At 48.9% G+C, this 21,421-nt stretch overlaps 2 protein-coding genes across 2 annotated transcripts in view; one reads left to right on the top strand and one right to left on the bottom strand.

Moving 5' to 3' along the window:
• LOC134983324 (uncharacterized) overlaps positions 1-21,421 on the bottom strand; it is a 509,434-nt gene that overhangs the window by 54,964 nt on the left and 433,049 nt on the right. Inside the window, exons 11-13 of the mRNA XM_063949039.1 lie at positions 14,709-15,692; positions 12,816-12,939; positions 12,151-12,288 (exon numbers count right to left, since the gene is read on the bottom strand). Coding sequence (XP_063805109.1) covers positions 12,151-12,288; positions 12,816-12,939; positions 14,709-15,692 — 1,246 coding nt within the window. The remainder of the gene's footprint in view (positions 1-12,150; positions 12,289-12,815; positions 12,940-14,708; positions 15,693-21,421) is intronic.
• The window catches only part of LOC134983312 (zinc finger protein 583-like), a 57,094-nt gene that overhangs the window by 14,322 nt on the left and 21,351 nt on the right, over positions 1-21,421 (top strand). The gene's annotated exons all lie outside the window — the stretch shown is intronic.

Below are 21,421 nucleotides of genomic sequence, written 5' to 3'. Positions count from 1 at the left end.
TGAAGTACACCAGGATGAGGAGGATATGGGTGTTGCTGGCGCTGGGGAGGAAATTGACCAGGAGGATTCTGATGGTGAGGTGGTTTGTTTAAGTCAGGCACCCGGGGAGACACCTGTTGTCCGTGGGAGGAATATGGCCGTTGACATGCCTGGTGAAAATACCAAAAAAATCAGCTCTTCGGTGTGGAAGTATTTCACCAGAAATGCGGACAACATTTGTCAAGCCGTGTGTTCCCTTTGTCAAGCTGTAATAAGTAGGGGTAAGGACGTTAACCACCTCGGAACATCCTCCCTTATACGTCACCTGCAGCGCATTCATAATAAGTCAGTGACAAGTTCAAAAACTTTGGCCGACAGCGGAAGCAGTCCACTGACCAGTAAATCCCTTCCTCTTGTAACCAAGCTCACGCAAACCACCCCACCAACTCCCTCAGTGTCAATTTCCTCCTTCCCCAGGAATGCCAATAGTCCTGCAGGCCATGTCACTGGCAATTCTGACGAGTCCTCTCCTGCCTGGGATTCCTCCGATGCATCCTTGCGTGTAACGCCTACTGCTGCTGGCGCTGCTGTTGTTGCTGCTGGGAGTCGATGGTCATCCCAGAGGGGAAGTCGTAAGCCCACTTGTACTACTTCCAGTAAGCAATTGACTGTCCAACAGTCCTTTGCGAGGAAGATGAAATATCACAGCAGTCATCCTGCTGCAAAGCGGATAACTGAGGCCTTGACAACTATGTTGGTGTTAGACGTGCGTCCGGTATCCGCCGTTAGTTCACAGGGAACTAGACAATTTATTGAGGCAGTGTGCCCCCGTTACCAAATACCATCTAGGTTCCACTTCTCTAGGCAGGCGATACCGAGAATGTACACGGACGTCAGAAAAAGACTCACCAGTGTCCTAAAAAATGCAGTTGTACCCAATGTCCACTTAACCACGGACATGTGGACAAGTGGAGCAGGGCAGGGTCAGGACTATATGACTGTGACAGCCCACTGGGTAGATGTATGGACTCCCGCCGCAAGAACAGCAGCGGCGGCACCAGTAGCAGCATCTCGCAAACGCCAACTCTTTCCTAGGCAGGCTACGCTTTGTATCACCGCTTTCCAGAATACGCACACAGCTGAAAACCTCTTACGGCAACTGAGGAAGATCATCGCGGAATGGCTTACCCCAATTGGACTCTCCTGTGGATTTGTGGCATCGGACAACGCCAGCAATATTGTGTGTGCATTAAATATGGGCAAATTCAAGCACGTCCCATGTTTTGCACATACCTTGAATTTGGTGGTGCAGAATTTTTTAAAAAACGACAGGGGCGTGCAAGAGATGCTGTCGGTGGCCAGAAGAATTGCGGGACACTTTCGGCGTACAGGCACCACGTACAGAAGACTGGAGCACCACCAAAAACTACTGAACCTGCCCTGCCATCATCTGAAGCAAGAAGTGGTAACGAGGTGGAATTCAACCCTCTATATGCTTCAGAGGTTGGAGGAGCAGCAAAAGGCCATTCAAGCCTATACAATTGAGCACGATATAGGAGGTGGAATGCACCTGTCTCAAGTGCAGTGGAGAATGATTTCAACGTTGTGCAAGGTTCTGATGCCCTTTGAACTTGCCACACGTGAAGTCAGTTCAGACACTGCCAGCCTGAGTCAGGTCATTCCCCTCATCAGGCTTTTGCAGAAGAAGCTGGAGACATTGAAGGAGGAGCTAACACGGAGCGATTCCGCTAGGCATGTGGGACTTGTGGATGGAGCCCTTAATTCGCTTAACAAGGATTCACGGGTGGTCAATCTGTTGAAATCAGAGCACTACATTTTGGCCACCGTGCTCGATCCTAGATTTAAAACCTACCTTGGATCTCTCTTTCCGGCAGACACAAGTCTGCTGGGGTTGAAAGACCTGCTGGTGAGAAAATTGTCAAGTCAAGCGGAACGCGACCTGTCAACATCTCCTCCTTCACATTCTCCCGCAACTGGGGGTGCGAGGAAAAGGCTCAGAATTCCGAGCCCACCCGCTGGCGGTGATGCAGGGCAGTCTGGAGCGACTGCTGATGCTGACATCTGGTCCGGACTGAAGGACCTGACAACGATTACGGACATGTCGTCTACTGTCACTGCATATGATTCTCTCAACATTGAAAGAATGGTGGAGGATTATATGAGTGACCGCATCCAAGTAGGCACGTCACACAGTCCGTACTTATACTGGCAGGAAAAAGAGGCAATTTGGAGGCCCTTGCACAAACTGTCTTTATTCTACCTAAGTTGCCCTCCCACAAGTGTGTACTCCGAAAGAGTGTTTAGTGCCGCCGCTCACCTTGTCAGCAATCGGCGTACGAGGTTACATCCAGAAAATGTGGAGAAGATGATGTTCATTAAAATGAATTATAATCAATTCCTCCGCGGAGACATTGACCAGCAGCAATTGCCTCCACAAAGTACACAGGGAGCTGAGATGGTGGATTCCAGTGGGGACGAATTGATAATCTGTGAGGAGGGGGATGTACACGGTGATATATCGGAGGATGATGATGAGGTGGACATCTTGCCTCTGTAGAGCCAGTTTGTGCAAGGAGAGATTAATTGCTTCTTTTTTGGGGGGGGGTCCAAACCAACCCGTCATATCAGTCACAGTCGTGTGGCAGACCCTGTCACTGAAATGATGGGTTGGTTAAAGTGTGCATGTCCTGTTTATACAACATAAGGGTGGGTGGGAGGGCCCAAGGACAATTCCATCTTGCACCTCTTTTTTCTTTTATTTTTCTTTGCATCATGTGCTGTTTGGGGAGGGTTTTTTGGAAGGGCCATCCTGCGTGACACTGCAGTGCCACTCCTAGATGGGCCCGGTGTTTGTGTCGGCCACTAGGGTCGCTTATCTTACTCACACAGTCAGCTACCTCATTGCGCCTCTTTTTTTCTTTGCGTCATGTGCTGTTTGGGGAGGGTTTTTTGGAAGGGACATCCTGCGTGACACTGCAGTGCCACTCCTAGATGGGCCCGGTGTTTGTGTCGGCCACTAGGGTCGCTTATCTTACTCACACAGTCAGCTACCTCATTGCGCCTCTTTTTTTCTTTGCGTCATGTGCTGTTTGGGGAGGGTTTTTTGGAAGGGCCATCCTGCGTGACACTGCAGTGCCACTCCTAGATGGGCCCGGTGTTTGTGTCGGCCACTAGGGTCGCTTACCTTACTCACACAGTCAGCTACCTCATTGCGCCTCTTTTTTTCTTTGCGTCATGTGCTGTTTGGGGAGGTTTTTTTGGAAGGGACATCCTGCGTGACACTGCAGTGCCACTCCTAGATGGGCCCGGTGTTTGTGTCGGCCACTAGGGTCGCTTATCTTACTCACACAGTCAGCTACCTCATTGCGCCTCTTTTTTTCTTTGCGTCATGTGCTGTTTGGGGAGGGTTTTTTGGAAGGGCCATCCTGCGTGACACTGCAGTGCCACTCCTAGATGGGCCCGGTGTTTGTGTCGGCCACTAGGGTCGCTTATCTTACTCACACAGTCAGCTACCTCATTGCGCCTCTTTTTTTCTTTGCGTCATGTGCTGTTTGGGGAGGGTTTTTTGGAAGGGCCATCCTGCGTGACACTGCAGTGCCACTCCTAGATGGGCCCGGTGTTTGTGTCGGCCACTAGGGTCGCTTATCTTACTCACACAGTCAGCTACCTCATTGCGCCTCTTTTTTTCTTTGCGTCATGTGCTGTTTGGGGAGGGTTTTTTGGAAGGGACATCCTGCGTGACACTGCAGTGCCACTCCTAGATGGGCCCGGTGTTTGTGTCGGCCACTAGGGTCGCTTATCTTACTCACACAGTCAGCTACCTCATTGCGCCTCTTTTTTTCTTTGCGTCATGTGCTGTTTGGGGAGGGTTTTTTGGAAGGGACATCCTGCGTGACACTGCAGTGCCATTCCTAGATGGGCCCGGTGTTTGTGTCGGCCACTAGGGTCGCTTATCTTACTCACACAGTCAGCTACCTCATTGCGCCTCTTTTTTTCTTTGCGTCATGTGCTGTTTGGGGAGGGTTTTTTGGAAGGGACATCCTGCGTGACACTGCAGTGCCACTCCTAGATGGGCCCGGTGTTTGTGTCGGCCACTAGGGTCGCTTATCTTACTCACACAGTCAGCTACCTCATTGCGCCTCTTTTTTTCTTTGCGTCATGTGCTGTTTGGGGAGGGTTTTTTGGAAGGGCCATCCTGCGTGACACTGCAGTGCCACTCCTAGATGGGCCCGGTGTTTGTGTCGGCCACTAGGGTCGCTTATCTTACTCACACAGTCAGCTACCTCATTGCGCCTCTTTTTTTCTTTGCGTCATGTGCTGTTTGGGGAGGGTTTTTTGGAAGGGACATCCTGCGTGACACTGCAGTGCCACTCCTAGATGGGCCCGGTGTTTGTGTCGGCCACTAGGGTCGCTTATCTTACTCACACAGCGACCTCGGTGCAAATTTTAGGACTAAAAATAATATTGTGAGGTGTGAGGTATTCAGAATAGACTGAAAATGAGTGTAAATTATGGTTTTTGAGGTTAATAATACTTTGGGATCAAAATGACCCCCAAATTCTATGATTTAAGCTGTTTTTTAGGGTTTTTTGAAAAAAACACCCGAATCCAAAACACACCCGAATCCGACATAAAAAATTCGGTGAGGTTTTGCCAAAACGCGGTCGAACCCAAAACACGGCCGCGGAACCGAACCCAAAACCAAAACACAAAACCCGAAAAATTTCCGGCGCTCATCTCTAGTTATTAGTTGTCTACAGAGAACTCATTCTGGCGCTGGAAGTTCTTCAGGGCAAAACTTTTCAGATCCAGTCCAACAATGCCACAGCAGTAATCAACCTAAACCATCAGGGAGGCACCTGCAGTTGGTTGACAGTGATGGAAGTAGTTCACGTTCTGCAGTTGGCCGAACGCCACCTCCTAACCATCGCTGCGGTCTTCATCCCAGGAGTTCTGAACTAAGATGTAGACTTCATCAGCCGTCACGATGTACACAACGGAGAGTGGTCACTGCACCTAGTGGTTTTCCAGCTCCTGTTACACAAGTGGGGCCAGCCGGATGTGGACCTCATGGCCTCCAGACACAATAACAAGGTTCCAGTATATGGGTCCATGACGAGAGTTCCCAAAGCTCCTCCAGGGATCCTCCACGACCAGCACTGGGACAGGGGTGTAGTAAATAGTGAGAGCCCGCTGTGGGATCTGTACATTTCTCCTTTATCCACTAGGGGACACTGGAGCGCAGTTACAATGGGGATATAGTAGGGAGTAACTGGGAGCTGGCACCTTAAACTCTTAACACTGTGGCTAGCTCCTCCCCTACTATGTCCCTCTCCAAGCCAGTCTTTGTTTTGTGCACAAGGGAGCTGGTCACTCTTGGGTTTTCTCGATAATTTTTTTTTTCTTCTTCCTTTCTTCTTTCTTCACAAACTGGCAGTTCTGCCACTGCCAGTCTGCACCGCGGGAGCTGCCGGCGGGGTCCCATCGCAGCTGCGTGCGGCTCGAGATGGGCCCCGGCTGAAGGAGACACTGAGCTCTCCGGAGCTGGCCAGACACCGCTGCGTGCGGCACGTGTCGGGGCCGCTCCGTCAGCAGAAGATTCCAGCAGCACGGCAGTGGTAAGTATATGTGGCCAGACACCGCTGTGTGCGGCAGGTGTCGGGGACACTCCATCAAGCAGCAGTGGTGAGTAGAAACTTTAGTATAACCAGTTGGCTCACCCAGTAAGTAAAGACCTGCTTGATCTCTAATGCAGGTGCTAAGAGAAAGTACTCAGCCGCAGAGGTCCCCCCCCCGTGCTCCCCACTCTGGTCTCCGGCGGCTCACATCACTCCACGCTCTAATTTACAGCGGCTCTCCCTACTCCCCACTCTCCGTTCTGGTCTCCGGCCCCGGCTCACTTTCTCCCGCTCCCTCCGCTCGCAGCTCCCCGCTCAGCGCAGCTCACAGAGCCGGCACGGGGATTCCGCTGGAGGCGCCTTGCAAGTTTTAGTTTGGCGCCATTACAGGGGGGCTTAACCCCGCTCTGCACCGCCGGGCTCAGCGCGCTCGGGCAGCCATTTTACAACGCTGCAGTGCAGAGAAGGGGAGACTCAGAGGCATCATTCCGGTCAGTGAGACAGTTTCAGGGGGACTGGGGGGTACTAGGGGAACAGTGAGGCACCTGTACCTTTTACTATCAGTGCTGACTGCACAATAACAGGATACATAGGGCTGTCTGTGGCTGCGCTTCGCCCTGCTCTCCCCCCTTCTGCCTATTGCTGTGTGTGTGGGGGGGAGTGTGACAGGCGCTGCTATGGCAGGAAAGGGCTCCAAGGCAGCACAGAACATTTTCCAATGTCAGAAATGTTCTGTAAAATTCTCCCAGGGACAGTCTGAAAATTCCCTTTTATGTGAGGATTGTGGGTCAGAGCCATCTGCTCAGCCCTCATTAGAGCCCCAGAGCACCCCTGGTTGGACAACACAGCTCACAGAGGTTATGTCCCTGTTGACTGGGGAACTGAAGGCTTTTCGGGAAGATAGAGAGGCGGCTCAGATCAATTGTCCTCTGGACGTTGTGATGATTTGCCGGTGGATCAACTTATTCTGTTGGCAGAACACATCCACGAATCAGCCCTTTATCTTTGCGAGGCTTCCAAGGACATCTGTATTCTCGGAGCTAGGATTTCCACTTTAGCAATTTCGGTCCGCAGAGCTCTCTGGCTGCGTTGCGTTGCGTTGCCCTTTACGGGAGAGGTCCTGTTTGGTAAGGATCTGGATGCCTGGATTTCTCAGGCCACTGGAGGTAAGTCGACTTATCTTCCTTCTGCTGCTCCAGCCTCTCGCAGGCCCTATAGGGGTCCCTCCTTTTGAACCTTTTGTGCCCCTTCTAGGTTTCGAGGACAGGCCAGGGGAGGAGCTTCCGTCGCCCGTGGCCATAAGGTAGAGGCAGAGGTTCCACAGCCTCAACCCAGTCAGAGGTTAAGTCCTCCACTGCTACCACCGCATGACGGGCTTCCCTCCCACCTGGGAGACCACAGAGTGGGAGCTCGTCTGTGGGATTTCAGGGAGGCCTGGGTACAATCCTGTCCAGATGCTTGGGTCAGGGATCTCATCATTTGCGGTTACAAGCTCGATTTTCAAGCCCGGCCGCCTCAGCGTTTCTTCACCACGGGTTTACCAGTTTCCGACGACAGAAGAGTTGCCTTGCAGGCAGCGGTCCAGAAGCTTCTATCCGCAAAGTTACTGATCCCTGTTCCCTCTCATCATCAGAAACAAGGCTATTACTCAAGCCTGTTTCTTGTACCGAAGCCGGACGGCTCGGTCAGGCCAATCCTGAACTTGAAGGATCTCAATCCATATTTGAGGGTATTCAAGTTCAAGATGGAGTCCCTCCAGTCTGTTATTGCGGGGTTGGAGTGAAACGAGTTTCTGGCATCCTTAGATATCAAGGATGCATACTTACATTAGTGTATCTGTGCATTTTCCTTCTGGGGAAGATAATAGCGACGTTCGAAGCTCTTCCATATGGTCGCTTCCACTCGACCATTCCAGCTGTGTCTTTTACATCAGTGGTCAGGATCTCATCTATTCCTTCATCAGCGGGTCACAATGTCTCCAAAGGCACGGTTGTCGCTTCTATGGTGGCTCCAGTCGACGCATCTGTTGGAAGGAAGGCGGTTCAGCGTTTGTGATTGGACTCTCCTCATCATGGATGCAAGTCTGCGAGGCTGGGGGGCAGTGAACCTCAAACATCGGTTTCAGGGGCGCTGGTCGATTCACGAATACGCTCTCCCCATAAACAGTCTCAAAGTACGAGTGGTATACAACGCCCTGCTTCAGGCTCATCACCTGCTGCGCGGTCGAGCGGTCAGAGTTCAGTCCGACAACGCCACGACAGTGGCGTATATCAACCGTCAGGGCGGCACTCGCAGCCGTGCAGTGATGAGGGAGGTCACCAACATCCTCCTCTGGGCGGAGGAGTATGCTCAGTCCTTGTCGGCAATATTCATTCCAGGAGTGGACAATTGGGAAGACGATTATCTCAGCCGACAGGACATGCACCCGGGAGAGTGGTCACTCCACCCCCAGGTGTTTTGTCAGCTGGTTCGCTGGTGGGGAAAACTACAGATCGACCTCATGGCGTCCCGCCTGAACCATCAACTGCCTCTGTATTACTCTCGGACGAGGGACCCCGTGGCGGCGGGCGTGGATGCCTTCACGGCTCTTTGGAATTTCCCGATCGTTTACCTCTTTCCTCCTTTCCCGTTGTTACCTCGGGTTCTGCAACGCATCAAGAGAGAAGACGCACTGGTCCTCCTGGTGGCTCCAGATAGGCCGCGATGAGCTTGGTACTCCACCCTACACCTGTTGTCAGTAGCGGAGCCTTGGCCCCTGCCACTACGGGACGATCGGCTACAGCAGGGTCCTTTTCGTTATCCAGACTTACGCAGGCTACGTTTGACGGCGTGGCTGTTGAGAAGGCCATCTTGAAAAGGAAGGGGATTCCTTGTACGATTATACCTACTATGCTTCAGGCTAGAAAGTCAGTCACATCGTCTCACTACTACCGCATTTGGAAGGCTTATGTGGCCTGGTGTGAACGTCGAGAGTTTTCTCCTTCAGTTTTTAGCTTGGTCCGCCTTCTCAGTTTTTTGCAGGCGGGTTTCTCGGCAGGATTAAGACTGGGTTCACTAAAGGTGCAGGTCTCTGCTCTTTCAGTTTGCTTCAGCCTTGCTGCTGGAAGTTCAGACTTTCAGGGGGTTCTACGAATACAGCCTCCCTTTCGCCCTCCGACAGCACCATGGGACCTCAATCTAGTCCTCTCTTTTCTGCAGTCTTCATTGTTTGAGCCTCTGGAGTCGGTAGAAATGAAATATTTCACCTGGAAGGAGGTCCTTCTCTTGGCTCTGGCTTCGGCCAGACGGGTGTCTGAACTTGGGGCTCTCTCATCGACCTCCTTACCTGGTGTTTCATACGGATAGGGCCGAGCTCCGTACTGACATGTCTTTTCTACCTAAGGTGGTGGCCGATTTTCACATCAATCAGCCACTTGTGGTTCCGGCCCTCTCTGTGGACTCTCCGGATTCGAGATCGTTGGATGTTGTCAGGGCGCTCAAAATCTATGTGGATAGGACTTCAGCTACTCGGAAGTCGGACTCCTTATTTGTTCTATACGATGCTGCCCACAGTGGTTGGCTGGCTTCTAAGCAGACTTTGTCCCGATGGATTCGGCTGACCATCAGACAGGCTTATTTGGCAGCTTCTCGGGAACCTACATCTTCAATTTATGCGCTCTGTGGGGCCCTCGTGGGAGGCTGCCCGCGGGGTCTCCATGACTACTTTATGCCGTGCGGCTACTTGGTCGGGCCGACATATGTTTGTCAAATTTTACAGGTTTGACACTTTTGCGGCCTCGGCATAACAGTTTGGCCGAGCGGTTTTACCGGACTCTCAGCGCTCTCCCGCCCGTCTTGGGAGCTCTGGGACGTCCCCATTGTTGTTGTTTTTTCAAAACAATGTTTATTGAAGAAAGGTAAAGATATGTGTACAAAATTCCATGTCTGGATTCATAGTGGAAAAATACAGAAAGTGGTAATATGAGGTAGTTCAGGGTCATACAGTTATAGTCCGGCATGTGGAAAAGGCATGTAAAGTTACATATAATGCAAGTAAGTAGGTAACAAATATTCGCCATAGATAATATTCCATTCCTACCATCCAGGATTGGCATATCGCTTAGTGAGATGCGAGCACTCTTATTAAAGGAATTTGAAAGTACCTAGTAGTATTAAACATCTGTTATAAAGCTCAATATCTGACCGCTTAGACACCTAGCATCTGGTATTCCACTACGGATAAGGAGAAAGATGACACAAAATGTAGAAATAAAAACCCTTCTTCAAACAATTTTCTATTTTATGAAAAAGAATGTTTAGATAGATATTGAAATCTTATAGGTTGTAGAGGGGAGAGAAATGAGATGAGGAAGAAAGAAAGGGGGAGGGGGAAAGATGGGAGAAGGGATGAGGGGAGGGGGGTGAACAAGACATAGAACAAGACAGCAAATAGCATCGTTCCCTACAGGAAAATTTATACCATAGGGTTGGTAGATTGCATATACGTCCTGTCAGCTGCGTAAGGTGGGTATCACCTACAGGGTTATCTTATTTCAAACCCAGCAGAGTTAATGGCTCAACCAATCTGTCTATATAAGTACCAAGTAGTGGGTTCAAAGATTTTCTGGATTCTGAGTTGAGTGGCATCATCAAAGCTTTGTATAACAGTTTCCCATTTCCTATAGAATCTAGGGCCCCCCGACTCTATATCTGGCACTAGAGCCTGTCGCTCGTAGAATATGTTGTTTAGCAGAGAGGTTCTCAATTCTGCAATAGATGGGGAATGTCTATGTAACCAATGGGTGAGGATTAGTTTTTTGGCGATAGTAAGGATTACCGTCAGGGCAGGTATAATCTTTTGTTTGTGTGATCCCAGGTCCCAATCCGAAAAGCAGTAAAATAGGCACGCGGTAGGGAGCTTGCTAATGCGAATTGAAAATATATCATTAACATGGTTTATCAGTTTGTCCCAAAAAGTTCTTATTTTCCTGCAGGCCCAGAAGTTATGATAGTAGGTGGCCTCAGCCATCCCACATTTAAAACATCGACCCGTAGAGGCCAGGGTGAAATAGGAATGCTGTTTCGGGGATATGTAGGCTCTATTTAGGAATTTGAGGTGGGTTTCCTGTAAAGCTGCAGATTTTAAGTATTTAAATGTGGGGGACAGTGTGGACATAAGTACCGACATAGCCGGGAAATCTGGTATGTCCCGCAGCCAGCGCGAGTGGAGGGCGCGTTGCAAAGGCGCTTTCCCTGAGTCTATAAGAATAGAGTATATATTACGTAGCCTATAACCTATGGTTAGGTTGAAACGCAGGAGAGGGATAAGAGGGTCAATGGTTGTATCAAGGGCCATTCCAGGTGGTAACGACTGTGCAAAGTGACGGGATTGGAGGTACATAAAAAATTGGGAGTTGGGGAGGCCATACTTATCCGATAATGTAGTGAAAGAGTAGATCGTACCTCCAGGGTCAAAGATATCTCGAATTGAGGATATGCCTTTCTCTCTCCACGTCAAGTAAGCACAGCCGTCCAAACCAGGAGGAAATTGCGGGTTACCCCAGAGGGTGGTGTAAGGAGAGTTAGAGAAATTCCTGTGTAATCGTCTGTTGATAGCTTTCCAGGCTTTATAAGTGTCATGAAAGAGTATGTTAGATTTTATATGGGAAGGAATCAGTGAGGCAGGTGCATGAAGGAGAGCAGCTGGGGAGAATGGATGGAAAAGGTGTTCCTCTATGTTAGTGAGAGTATATACAGAGCCACCAGAAAACCAGTCCACCATGTACCGGAACATAGCTGCATTTGAAAAAGCAGAAATGTCTGGCATCCCAAAGCCACCCTCCGGTCTCGGCAGTTGTAAAATATAGCGAGATAGCCTAGATTTCTTTTTTGCCCAGATGAATCTTGTAAACAGGGAGTCAAATCGTTGGATATCTGGCTTTGAGAGTTGCAGGGGAAGCATTTGGAGGACATAGGATAATTTGGGAAAAACAAAGCTCTTAATAACCACCACCCTACCAGACAATGATAGAGGCAAGTTCATCCATCCATTTAATATTTTCTCTGCCGAGGAGTAAATCTGGTGGAAATTAGCAGAGTAAAGGGCATCTAGTTTAGGGGGAATCATGATGCCTAAGTATATGAGTGAAGAGCGGCAAATTGTGAATTGTGTCAGTGTGGGAGATAGAAGGTTTGTGGAGTGGCCAGAGCCCAAAGGGAGGAGGCGTGACTTGTCATAATTTACACGGAATCCCGAGAAGGAACTAAAATGGTCTATAATACGTTTTATGGCTGGGATGGAAGCGTGGGGGTTAAAGATAAATAAAAGCATGTCATCAGCAAATAGACTGAGTTTTACTTCCGTCGACCCAACGGCGATACCGGTATATTCTAGAGACATGCGCAGTACAGTGGCCAGGGGTTCTATAGCTATTGCAAATAGAAGGGGTGAAAGGGGGCAGCCTTGTCTGGTCCCTCTATGAAGGGAGATGGGGGAGGATAGATAATTGTTAGAGAGGATTTGGGAGGAAGAGTCCTGATAAAGAAGACATACTGCATGGATGAGAGCCTCCGGGAACCAAAACCTGTGCATGGTGTCAAAAAGGTGGTCCCATGTGACCAGGTCAAAAGCCTTCTCAGCATCAAGGGAGAGAAGGGCATAGGGCTTCTGGTCTCCCGAAGTCTCCAGCCACTGCATGACAGTCAGTATCTTACGTACATTTACCGTAGAGTGACGCCCCCATATAAACCCTGTTTGGTCCTCCTGGATCAGAGAGGGCAACAGAAGCTTTACCCGGTCCGCCAAGATCTTAGTATATATCTTGTAATCCGTATTCAATACGGTCTATATGAACTGGGGAGCAGGGGGTTTCTCCCTGGCTTATGAAGAATTTTTAGAATTGCAGCATTGAAGTATAATGGAGGGGTGGTCCCGGTCAGAAGCAAGTTGAATAGCGCACAAAGGGGCTTGACCAATTGAGGAGCCAGTATTTTATAGTATTCGTTAGTCAGACCATCAGGCCCAGGGGTTTTGTTCGGTTTCAAACCGTGAATTACATGGAGCACCTCCTCCTCAGTAATGGGGTTCAGTAGAGATTGGGATGCGGTAGAAGACAGAGAAGGGAGAGTAAGGGAAGACCAGAAAGAGTGTTGTTGTTGGTGATCAATAGAGGGTTTGGAGTATAATGAGGAATAAAAAGATTGCAGAACCTCAGATACCTGGCCACAATCATGTACCACAGTGCCATCAGCCCCAGTCAAAGCATGGATAAGTGTCGGAGGGTGCTGACCTTTCAGGAGATTTGAAAGCAATCGACTAGATCTATTGCCAAATTTATGAAATCTACATTGAGACATAAATGTCAACTTAGATTCAGTTTGAGTTAAGAGTTTGTCAAAGAGGGATTTTTGGTTATAGTATAGTTTTTTGGTAATTGGGGTGGGGGATTGTGTAAATGCCTGGTAGGCATTAGTAAGGTTAGATTGGGCCTCAAGGTAATGAGCTTGAGTGTTTTTCCTATGTTTGGAGGTGAAGGAAATAATAGAGCCTCTCAGTACTGACTTAGACGTTTGCCAAAATAGGAGCGGTGAATCACTCTCTGCAGCAACATTACAATGTTTAAAATCAGCCCACGAGGCCTCCAGCATATTTCTAAATTGGATGGAGTTGGTCAGGTGGGATGGGAAGCGCCATTGTCTGACAGGGCCTCTATTGGGGAAGGTGGCGAGAGTCATCCAGCAGACCGCATGATCAGATAAGGACACAGGCTCAATTTCAGAAGCCTGTACCTTGGTAAACATAGAAGTCGAGATGAACAAATAATCGATTCTCGACAGTGTACCATGAGCTGCCGATAAACATGTATAGTCACGGCCGACTGGATGACATGCTCGCCAGACATCCACCAGGTGCAGCTGTGACATTAAGTACGGTAAACCATATTTGGGGGTACAACGGCTAGATCTGGATCTAGTATTCCTATCAAGAGCATTGGAGACAGTAGAATTAAAATCACCTGCGAGGATCAATTGTTTATGAGAGTGCGGATGCAGTTTATTGGCAATGGACAGAAAAAAGGGTTGGGGATCAATATTGGTGGCGTAGACATTACACAAAAGAAGACGAGAATCATCTAGAGTGGCGTCTACAATGAGAAATCTACCTTCAGTATCTGACTGGGAGGAGTGAAGGTCTACTTGAACTGATCGTCTAACCAAGAGGAGTACCCCACGGGCCTTGGCGGTAAATGGGGCGGACGCCAACACTCTCCAGCCCAGGCAGTTGAGCTTATCAATCTCAGGAGGGAGAAGGTGAGACTCCTGGAGAAATGCCACATCCACCTGCAATTTAGACAAGTAAAGTAAGATTTTCTTCCTCTTTACGGGAGAATGGAAGCCACTCACATTATATGTGCCAAATTTTAAACTGGCCATCATTCAGCCAAAAAGAGGCATGTCTCACTGCAATATATAAGATCAATAATGTCATATCTACAAAACACATTGCTATCATGAACATAGAAAACCGACAGGACAAGACACAGAGAGGAGAGAACATTGGGTGAAAAAGGAGGGGGAAAGCAAGACAGAGGATCCAGAGAAGAGTGGATCAAAAGATTAGCATCAAACGTGTACTTCAGGTACAAAGGAAACATAGATTGACCTATAGTTCGCCAAATGGAGAACCAAGTAAGAACTCCAGGCTTGCCCCAGCCCTGGAACTGAAAAACATTAAGCATAGCTTATACATAGCATGAAAAAAAAAAATATATAAACTCAGAGTAACATGTGGATAACATGAGGGGGAAGGCGCCTTAAAGGAAAAAATCACATTAAGAATGGGATTAATGGTAATATACTACCCAGCAGGGCACCCATGTCAGTAAGAGAGGCGCCGCCTCCCAGCAGTAATTTCAAAAACTTCCAGCGATTATTAATTATATCATGAACAAATATAACAGAGTAGTAATGTATTCGCCAGTAGCTAAGGGAAGAAGAAAAAATAACAATAAAATAAACCACGCTAGGAATATTCACAGCCGCTGTCAGCAGTCAGGAGACGAGTCTGTTGCTGGTAGGTGCAGTGAAGAACGTCCGTTTTCCTCTTCCAACAGATAGGCCTCTGCATCGGCAACGGTGGAGAAGTCCGTAAATGAGGACCCTTTGAACAGGCGTAACCGTGCCGGGTAAATGAGAGCGAATTTTCTGCTTGTTTTGGCCAGGCGGGAACAAAGTGGGGTGAATTCACGTCGTGCCCTAGCCACCTCTGCCGAATAATCCTGGAAGATATAAATCCTCACGTCATTCCATTGCAAATTCCGCTTGCGACGAGATGCAGACCAGATAATGTCTTTGTGGATGTAATTAAGACAACGGAAAATAACAGCCCGGGGTCGGGTGTCTTGTGTAGGCCTTGCAGGACCAATGCGATGGGCCCTCTCCACAATCATACCCGCACAGGAATCTTGAATATCTAGCAAATCGGGCAGTGTATCTTGTATGAAGGAAAAGAGTGCTGGCCCTTTAAGGGCCTCGGGCAGCCCAACAACCCTCAAATTATTTCGACGTGATCTGTTCTCGAGATCGTCAACCTTATTGAGAAGCTGGTAATGAGATTTCTGAAGAAAAGCGCACTGTTCCTTTAAATCGGCAACGTCATGAAATGTCTCCCCAAGGCGCTGTTCATTAGCTTGCACCCGTTTGGAAAGCTGTTTGAACTGTGATTTGATGTCATGCACTGCCTGCGTGACTTTGGCAGCATGTGATTCCATAATGGGGTTAATGGAGTCTTGAATTGCTTTTACCATATCAGAATATGTAATTGGGCCCTCAGCCTGTTGTGCAGTCTTAGGAGACTTCTGTGTAGAGGGGGCAATATGTACAGGGAGAGCTGTGGCATCAGCGGAGTCAGAGGATGAATGTAACTCACGGTCTGTGTGCACTTGCTGCTGTTGAGGCTGCATCTGCTGGCCGGCGGCCATCTTTGAATCCCCTTTTGATTTTGCAGGGTGCTGTTTAAGGGGCTTCGCCGCTTCTGGGGCGGCTAGGAAGCGCTCCTTCTGGTGCCCGCAGTGTTCCCACAGACGGGTGAGCGGTCTGGGAGCAAGGTGCAGTGCTATGTACAGCGTACGGGCTGGCGCGGGCTGGGGCGGCACACGGAGCTCACACTGCTGCTGCTGCACGCATCGGCGCCGTACCCGGAAGTCCCGGTACGTCCCCATTGTAACTGCGCTCCAGTGTCCCCTAGTGGATGAAGGAGAAATCAGGATTTTGGTACTTACCGATAAATCCCTTTCTCCGATTCCACAGGGGACAATGGACTCCCAGCCAGCGCTGTTTCCTCCTTTTTCACTTAACGGTTTGCAGGTCACTATGTGACTGCGCGTTTTGTTCATGTTAACCTTTTTCCTGAGAAGTTTCCCGGTTTGTTTCGTGTTATCCTGGTTTTACATAGCTTCGTTAACCTCCTCTACTTTAACGTTTGTCTATTCCAGCTCTTCTCGGGCACAGTTTTACGTAGACTGGTTTGGAGGGGGGAGATAGTAGGGGAGGAGCTAGCCACAGTGTTAGAGTTAAAGTGCCAGCTCCCAGTTACTGCCTACTATATCCCCATTGTAACTGCGCTCCAGTTGTCCCTTGTGGAATCAGAGAAGGGGATTTATCGATTAGTACCAAAATCCTGATATTAGGATCCTCACGCACTATACACCAAATTGCCTCACTTCTAACTGATAAATTGTTAGTATCAGGCTGTGTGCTGGTTCCTCCTCTCTGAGCATCTCCACACACAATAGACTCGGCAGGCTTGCTTGTACCTGTTGTTCTCTGTATTGTGTGTGAATGTATATGTCCTATGTCAGCATGGTGAAAAGAACTGTGTTTGTCTCCCCAGGTTTTCCCCCTCCCCTGCAGATTCTCTCATGTGTGAACAATGCAGCCAGCCCTCACAAGACAGTTGGGCTGCAGGGGGTGATTTTCAGGAGCCTGCTTGGCTCAGCTCCATAAAAACAATGATGGCTGACATGTCAAATGAACGTACTACTGCTAGACAAGAAAGGCAGCAGTTACAGCAGTCTATGGCTGCTGTGACAAAAGATAGGGCTGACAGTGGACATGTTTCCCCTCTCTCAAATCCATTACCCCAAAAACGGGGGTTACCTGATATCCTCTCCAGAATCTGAGGAGGAGGTACCAGAGGTAGAGGAGGGGGAAGAGAGAGAATCTAATCCTGACTTAGATGATTCCTCTGCTGCACATGGAGTAGACTCACTTATCATTGCTATAAGACAGGCATGTCCAAACTGCGGCCCTCCAGCTGTTGAGAAACTACACATCCCAACATGCCCTGACACAGCTTTAGCATTCTTTGACCGCAAAACTGTGTCAGGGCATGCTGGGATATGTAGTTTCACAACAGCTGGAGGGCCGCAGTTTGGACATGCCTGCTATAAGAGATGTCCTCAATATTCCCGGGAATGAGACAGATGTGCAGACAAAATTACAGTTCACTTTTCCTGACTCTTAAGGAACTGGAGGATCTTTTTAGGGAGCCATGGGGAACTCCTCATAAGAAATTCCAAATGTCAAAGAAATGGATGCCCACCTTCCCTTTTGCACAAGAGGGATACAAGGTCTGGGAAACTCCCCCTACTGTTGATGCACCAGAATCACGTCTGTCAAAAAAGACTGTACTGCCGGACCCCGGGGCTATGGCCTTAAAGGAACCCGCAGACACGAAAATAGAAACAACTTTAAAATCTATTTATATTGCAGCAGGGGCTTCTCAGAGGCATGTTATTGCAGGATGTTGGGTGACACACGCCATTCATACTTGGGCTGGTAACCTCCAAGAGGGCCTTGCTGGGGACAAGTCCCTAGCTGATATGGTGATGCTTATTCAGCAAATTCTGGAGTCTGCCCGCTTCCTCTGTGATACCATCAAAGGTATTTGTGTAATCAGTGCCCGGACCTCTACCATGGTGGTTCCTGTACGCAGAGCGTTGTGGTTACGCCAGTGGGTTGCAGACGCAGAGTCTAAAAAGAGTATGAAAGCCTTACCCTTCACAGGAGATTGACTGTTCAGGGGCAAATTGGATACCTGGATTTCGAAGGGTACTGCTGGTAAGTCCACATACCTTCCCTCTGCTGCTCCACTGGCTAGACATTCCTACACTGGGCCATCCCTGCAGTCCTTTCGGACGGCGTGCTTTAAAGGTAGGGCAGGAGGTTCCTCAAATGCGGCACAAGGTTCAAGGGGTAAGTCTCGTGAACCTGCCACCTCCGCTTCCCAGGAACAGGGCGGCAGCTCCATTTCCTCCCAACCCTCAGCATGACTGTGTCCCGCCACTCCAGGTGGACCTTGGGGTTGGAGCTTGTCTGAGCTTATTCCGTTACATCTGGACAGCTCCTGCCAGTACGCCTCGGTAAAAGACCTGATCTCCCAGGGCTACAAGTTGGAATTCGAAAGTCTTCCACCTCTCAGGTTTTTCAGGTCGGGTTTACCAGCTTCAGAAACCATGCACTTCACGTTAAAGAAGACCGTTCAAAAGTTAGCTCAGATGAAAGTCATTGTTCCTGTACCACCTCAACATCAAGGCGAGGGATACTATTCCAGCCTTTTTGTGGTACGAAAATCGGATGGTTTAGTGAGGCTTATTTTGAAACTAAAATTATTAAACCCATAACTGCAGGTTTTCCAGTTCAAAATGGAGTCTCTGAGAGCAGTGATGACAGGTCTGGAGGAGGGGGAGTTCTTGATCTCCCTGGACATAAAGGATGCTTACCTTCATATACTGATATTGCCACCTCATCAGGATTATCTCAGGTTTACTCTGCTGCAGGAACACTAGCAGTTCCAGGCACTGGCCTTCGGCCTCTCCACGGCCCGAAAGGTCTTCACCAAAGTGATGGCTGAAATGTTCCAAATCAGGATTCATGGTGTGAACATTGTCCCCTACCTGGAGGATCTGCTGATTCAAGCAAGATCAAAGGAATTATTGCTGGAAAGCATCTTCCGCAAGACATCCCTGCTATCATGCCACGGGTGGATTCTGAATTTTCAAAAGTCACACCTGGAGCCAACATCTCCAGTTTCTCGGGATGATCCTGGACACGGTGGCTCAGACGGTCTTTCTTCCTGCAGATAAGGCAAACGCACTTCAGGAGTTAGTTTGGGTTGTTCTGCAGAAGGACCGGGTCTCTGTACATCTCTGCATTCATCTGTTGGGGAAGATGGTGGCCTCCTTCAAGGCCATTCAATTTGGCAGATTTCATAGGAGAATGTTCCAACTGGACCTCCTGAAAAAATGGTCGGGTTCACATCTGCAGATGCACCAGGTCATATGTCTCTCACCGCAGGCCAGGATCACCCTCCTGTGGTGGTTGTAGTCCTCCAACCTCTTGGAGGGGCGGTGCTTCGGGATCCAGGATTGGGTTCTCTTGACCATGGACGCCAGCCTTCGGGGCTGGAGTGCGGTATCCCTAGGAAAGCAGTTCCAGGGCCGGTGGTCACACATCGAAGCCCGTCTTCCTATAAACATACTGGAACTCAGAGCGATATACAATGCTCTGCTGCAGGCAGCTCTTCTGCTACAAGGCCAAGCCATTCAGGTACAATCTGAAAATGCCACGGCTGTGGCTTACATCAATTGGCAAGGTGGGACAAAGAGCAGGGCTTGCATGAGGGAGGTATCAAAGATACTGCTCTGGGCCGAATGGAATGCAAGGGCGGTGTCTGCCATATTCATTCCAGGAGTCGACAACTGGGAAGCAGACTTCCTCAGCCATCACGACCTCCACCCTTGTGAGTGGGGTCTCCACCTCAGGTGTTTTGACAGATAACAGATCTGTGGGGCTGCCCACACATCGATCTGATGGCATCTCGGCTCAACAACATGCTTCAGTGCTTTTGTTCCAGGATGAGGGACCCAATGGCAACAGCACTGGACGCGCTGACAACTCCATGGTATTACAAGCTGGTGTACCTGTTTCTCCGGCAGGGTCCACAGGTTATCCACAGGATGATGGAGCGACAGCGGATTGGCACCAAACGACCACAAGCTTTCAGTCCTCCCAGGATGCAACGGGCCCGTCCATATATCCCCGCCCACTGGCTCGGGCAAATCAGTTTTTTTGTTTGGTGCGGCAGGAGCCGGACCATGGTCACAGGGCTGCTGTTTTTGGCAGCCCTAAGCTTTCTTATTTTATTTTTATAGTCTTACTAAAGTTTTCTGAATGATCTTTCCTAACAGCGTCTTACACGCATTTTGGAAAGAGTCGCTCCAACAACTCTCCGCCGGGTCGCAACAACGCTTACCCATGGTACAAGTGCTGTCTCAACGGGCGTCTGTGTCGGATATACTAGCAGGTCCAGGATACATTACCAGGCTGTGGCCGGAGCACAGGGAGAAGGTAAGGCATCGTTTCCACTTAGAAGGGGAATAACATACACAGCCGCACTGTATTGGGAGGAGTCTACCAAACAGTAGCTGGCGTGCCACCACCACGGGTGCTCCAGCGCTAGGCTTAGGGATCATAAAGCACCAGGATTAGTATGAGGCTGCAATCCCAAGGGTTGATGTCAGCAGTGGGGAGTCAGACGCTCTCCTGGTCGCCCCTCCCCCCAGTTCATGACCAGTTTTCGACGGTCTCCCGCCATGAACTGATTGCCTCACTTCTGTCTCAGATGCTACCACGAGGGGTCTCGGTCGAAGCATAGCGCTGCGTCTGTGTACAGTACGCGCTACCACGAGGAGACCCGGTCGCAGTACAGGCGTCTGTATGACTGGTGCGTCTGTGTTCACTAAAAGTTCCCGGAGTGGCAGTGTACACTAGTAGCGTCTGGATCCACTCAGCATTCGCTAACGTATTGATCGATCTGGGAAGTGGGATGAGTCTCCCTGTATCCCACTCTACTGAGTACGGCTTATACAGCACTACATTTCTATCTACTTTTTGTCAGTATGAATAGTTAAGTTTAGTGCCTATTGCATATGAGTCTGTGTACATTACTGTGGTTTTTCTTTGCAATGCGCCTGAATACGTTAAAGACTGCATAAAACAGGATTCAGTCATTTGTACTCCTACATAATTTGAAATGTATTTGTAGTTAATAATTTGCTCATATGTCTAATATATACATGTGACTGACTGCTAGTGTGATTGCTGACTTTATATATGTTTGTCAGTGGTTTCTTCTGAGCCTCAATGCTGGTGCATGGGATGGGGTCAGATTGATATCACTATAATATAATAAAGTGATTACAGTCAAAAATTGTGTAGTATACTGTGAAAAGCTGATTATCATGTCCAAGAGCGGCAAATGTGAAGAAGTTACATTAACAGTAACACCAACACTCATATCATGTTTATCCTGTAAGGTGGGGTTATCGGCTCAGCATCTGGCACATGATGGGTTATGTGCAAATTGTTTTGCGTTTCAGCAGATTGCAAAGGCAGATCCCTGTTCAACGACAAATAGATCCACCTTGGGCTATGTTTGCACAGACCTTATCCAGTATAGCCGAAAGGGTAATCCCTACAACTTCAATGTCAGGAGTAGGGTACACTATTAACACATACATGCAGCTCCCTTCTTATGGTATAGCCCCAACAGCTTCTCCAAAGAAACAAGCTGATAAACCGGGTGTAAATATATCATCAAATTCACAGGCTACACAAGATGATGTTAGCTCTATATACTCTACTTCAGCATATGAAGAACATGTAGAAAGTATCAGCTCAGAGGATATAGCTGAATTAATTGGAGCAATGAAGGCCATTATATCCCTAGAGGATTCAGCAGAACCAATGTTAAAAACTAAGGC

This window comes from Pseudophryne corroboree (genome assembly GCF_028390025.1).
Source record: "Pseudophryne corroboree isolate aPseCor3 chromosome 3 unlocalized genomic scaffold, aPseCor3.hap2 SUPER_3_unloc_12, whole genome shotgun sequence".
In the NCBI taxonomy this organism is placed as follows: Eukaryota; Metazoa; Chordata; class Amphibia; order Anura; family Myobatrachidae; genus Pseudophryne; species Pseudophryne corroboree.
Note: the sequence above shows the minus strand (reverse complement) of the source record. Positions and strands in the feature narration are given on the sequence as shown.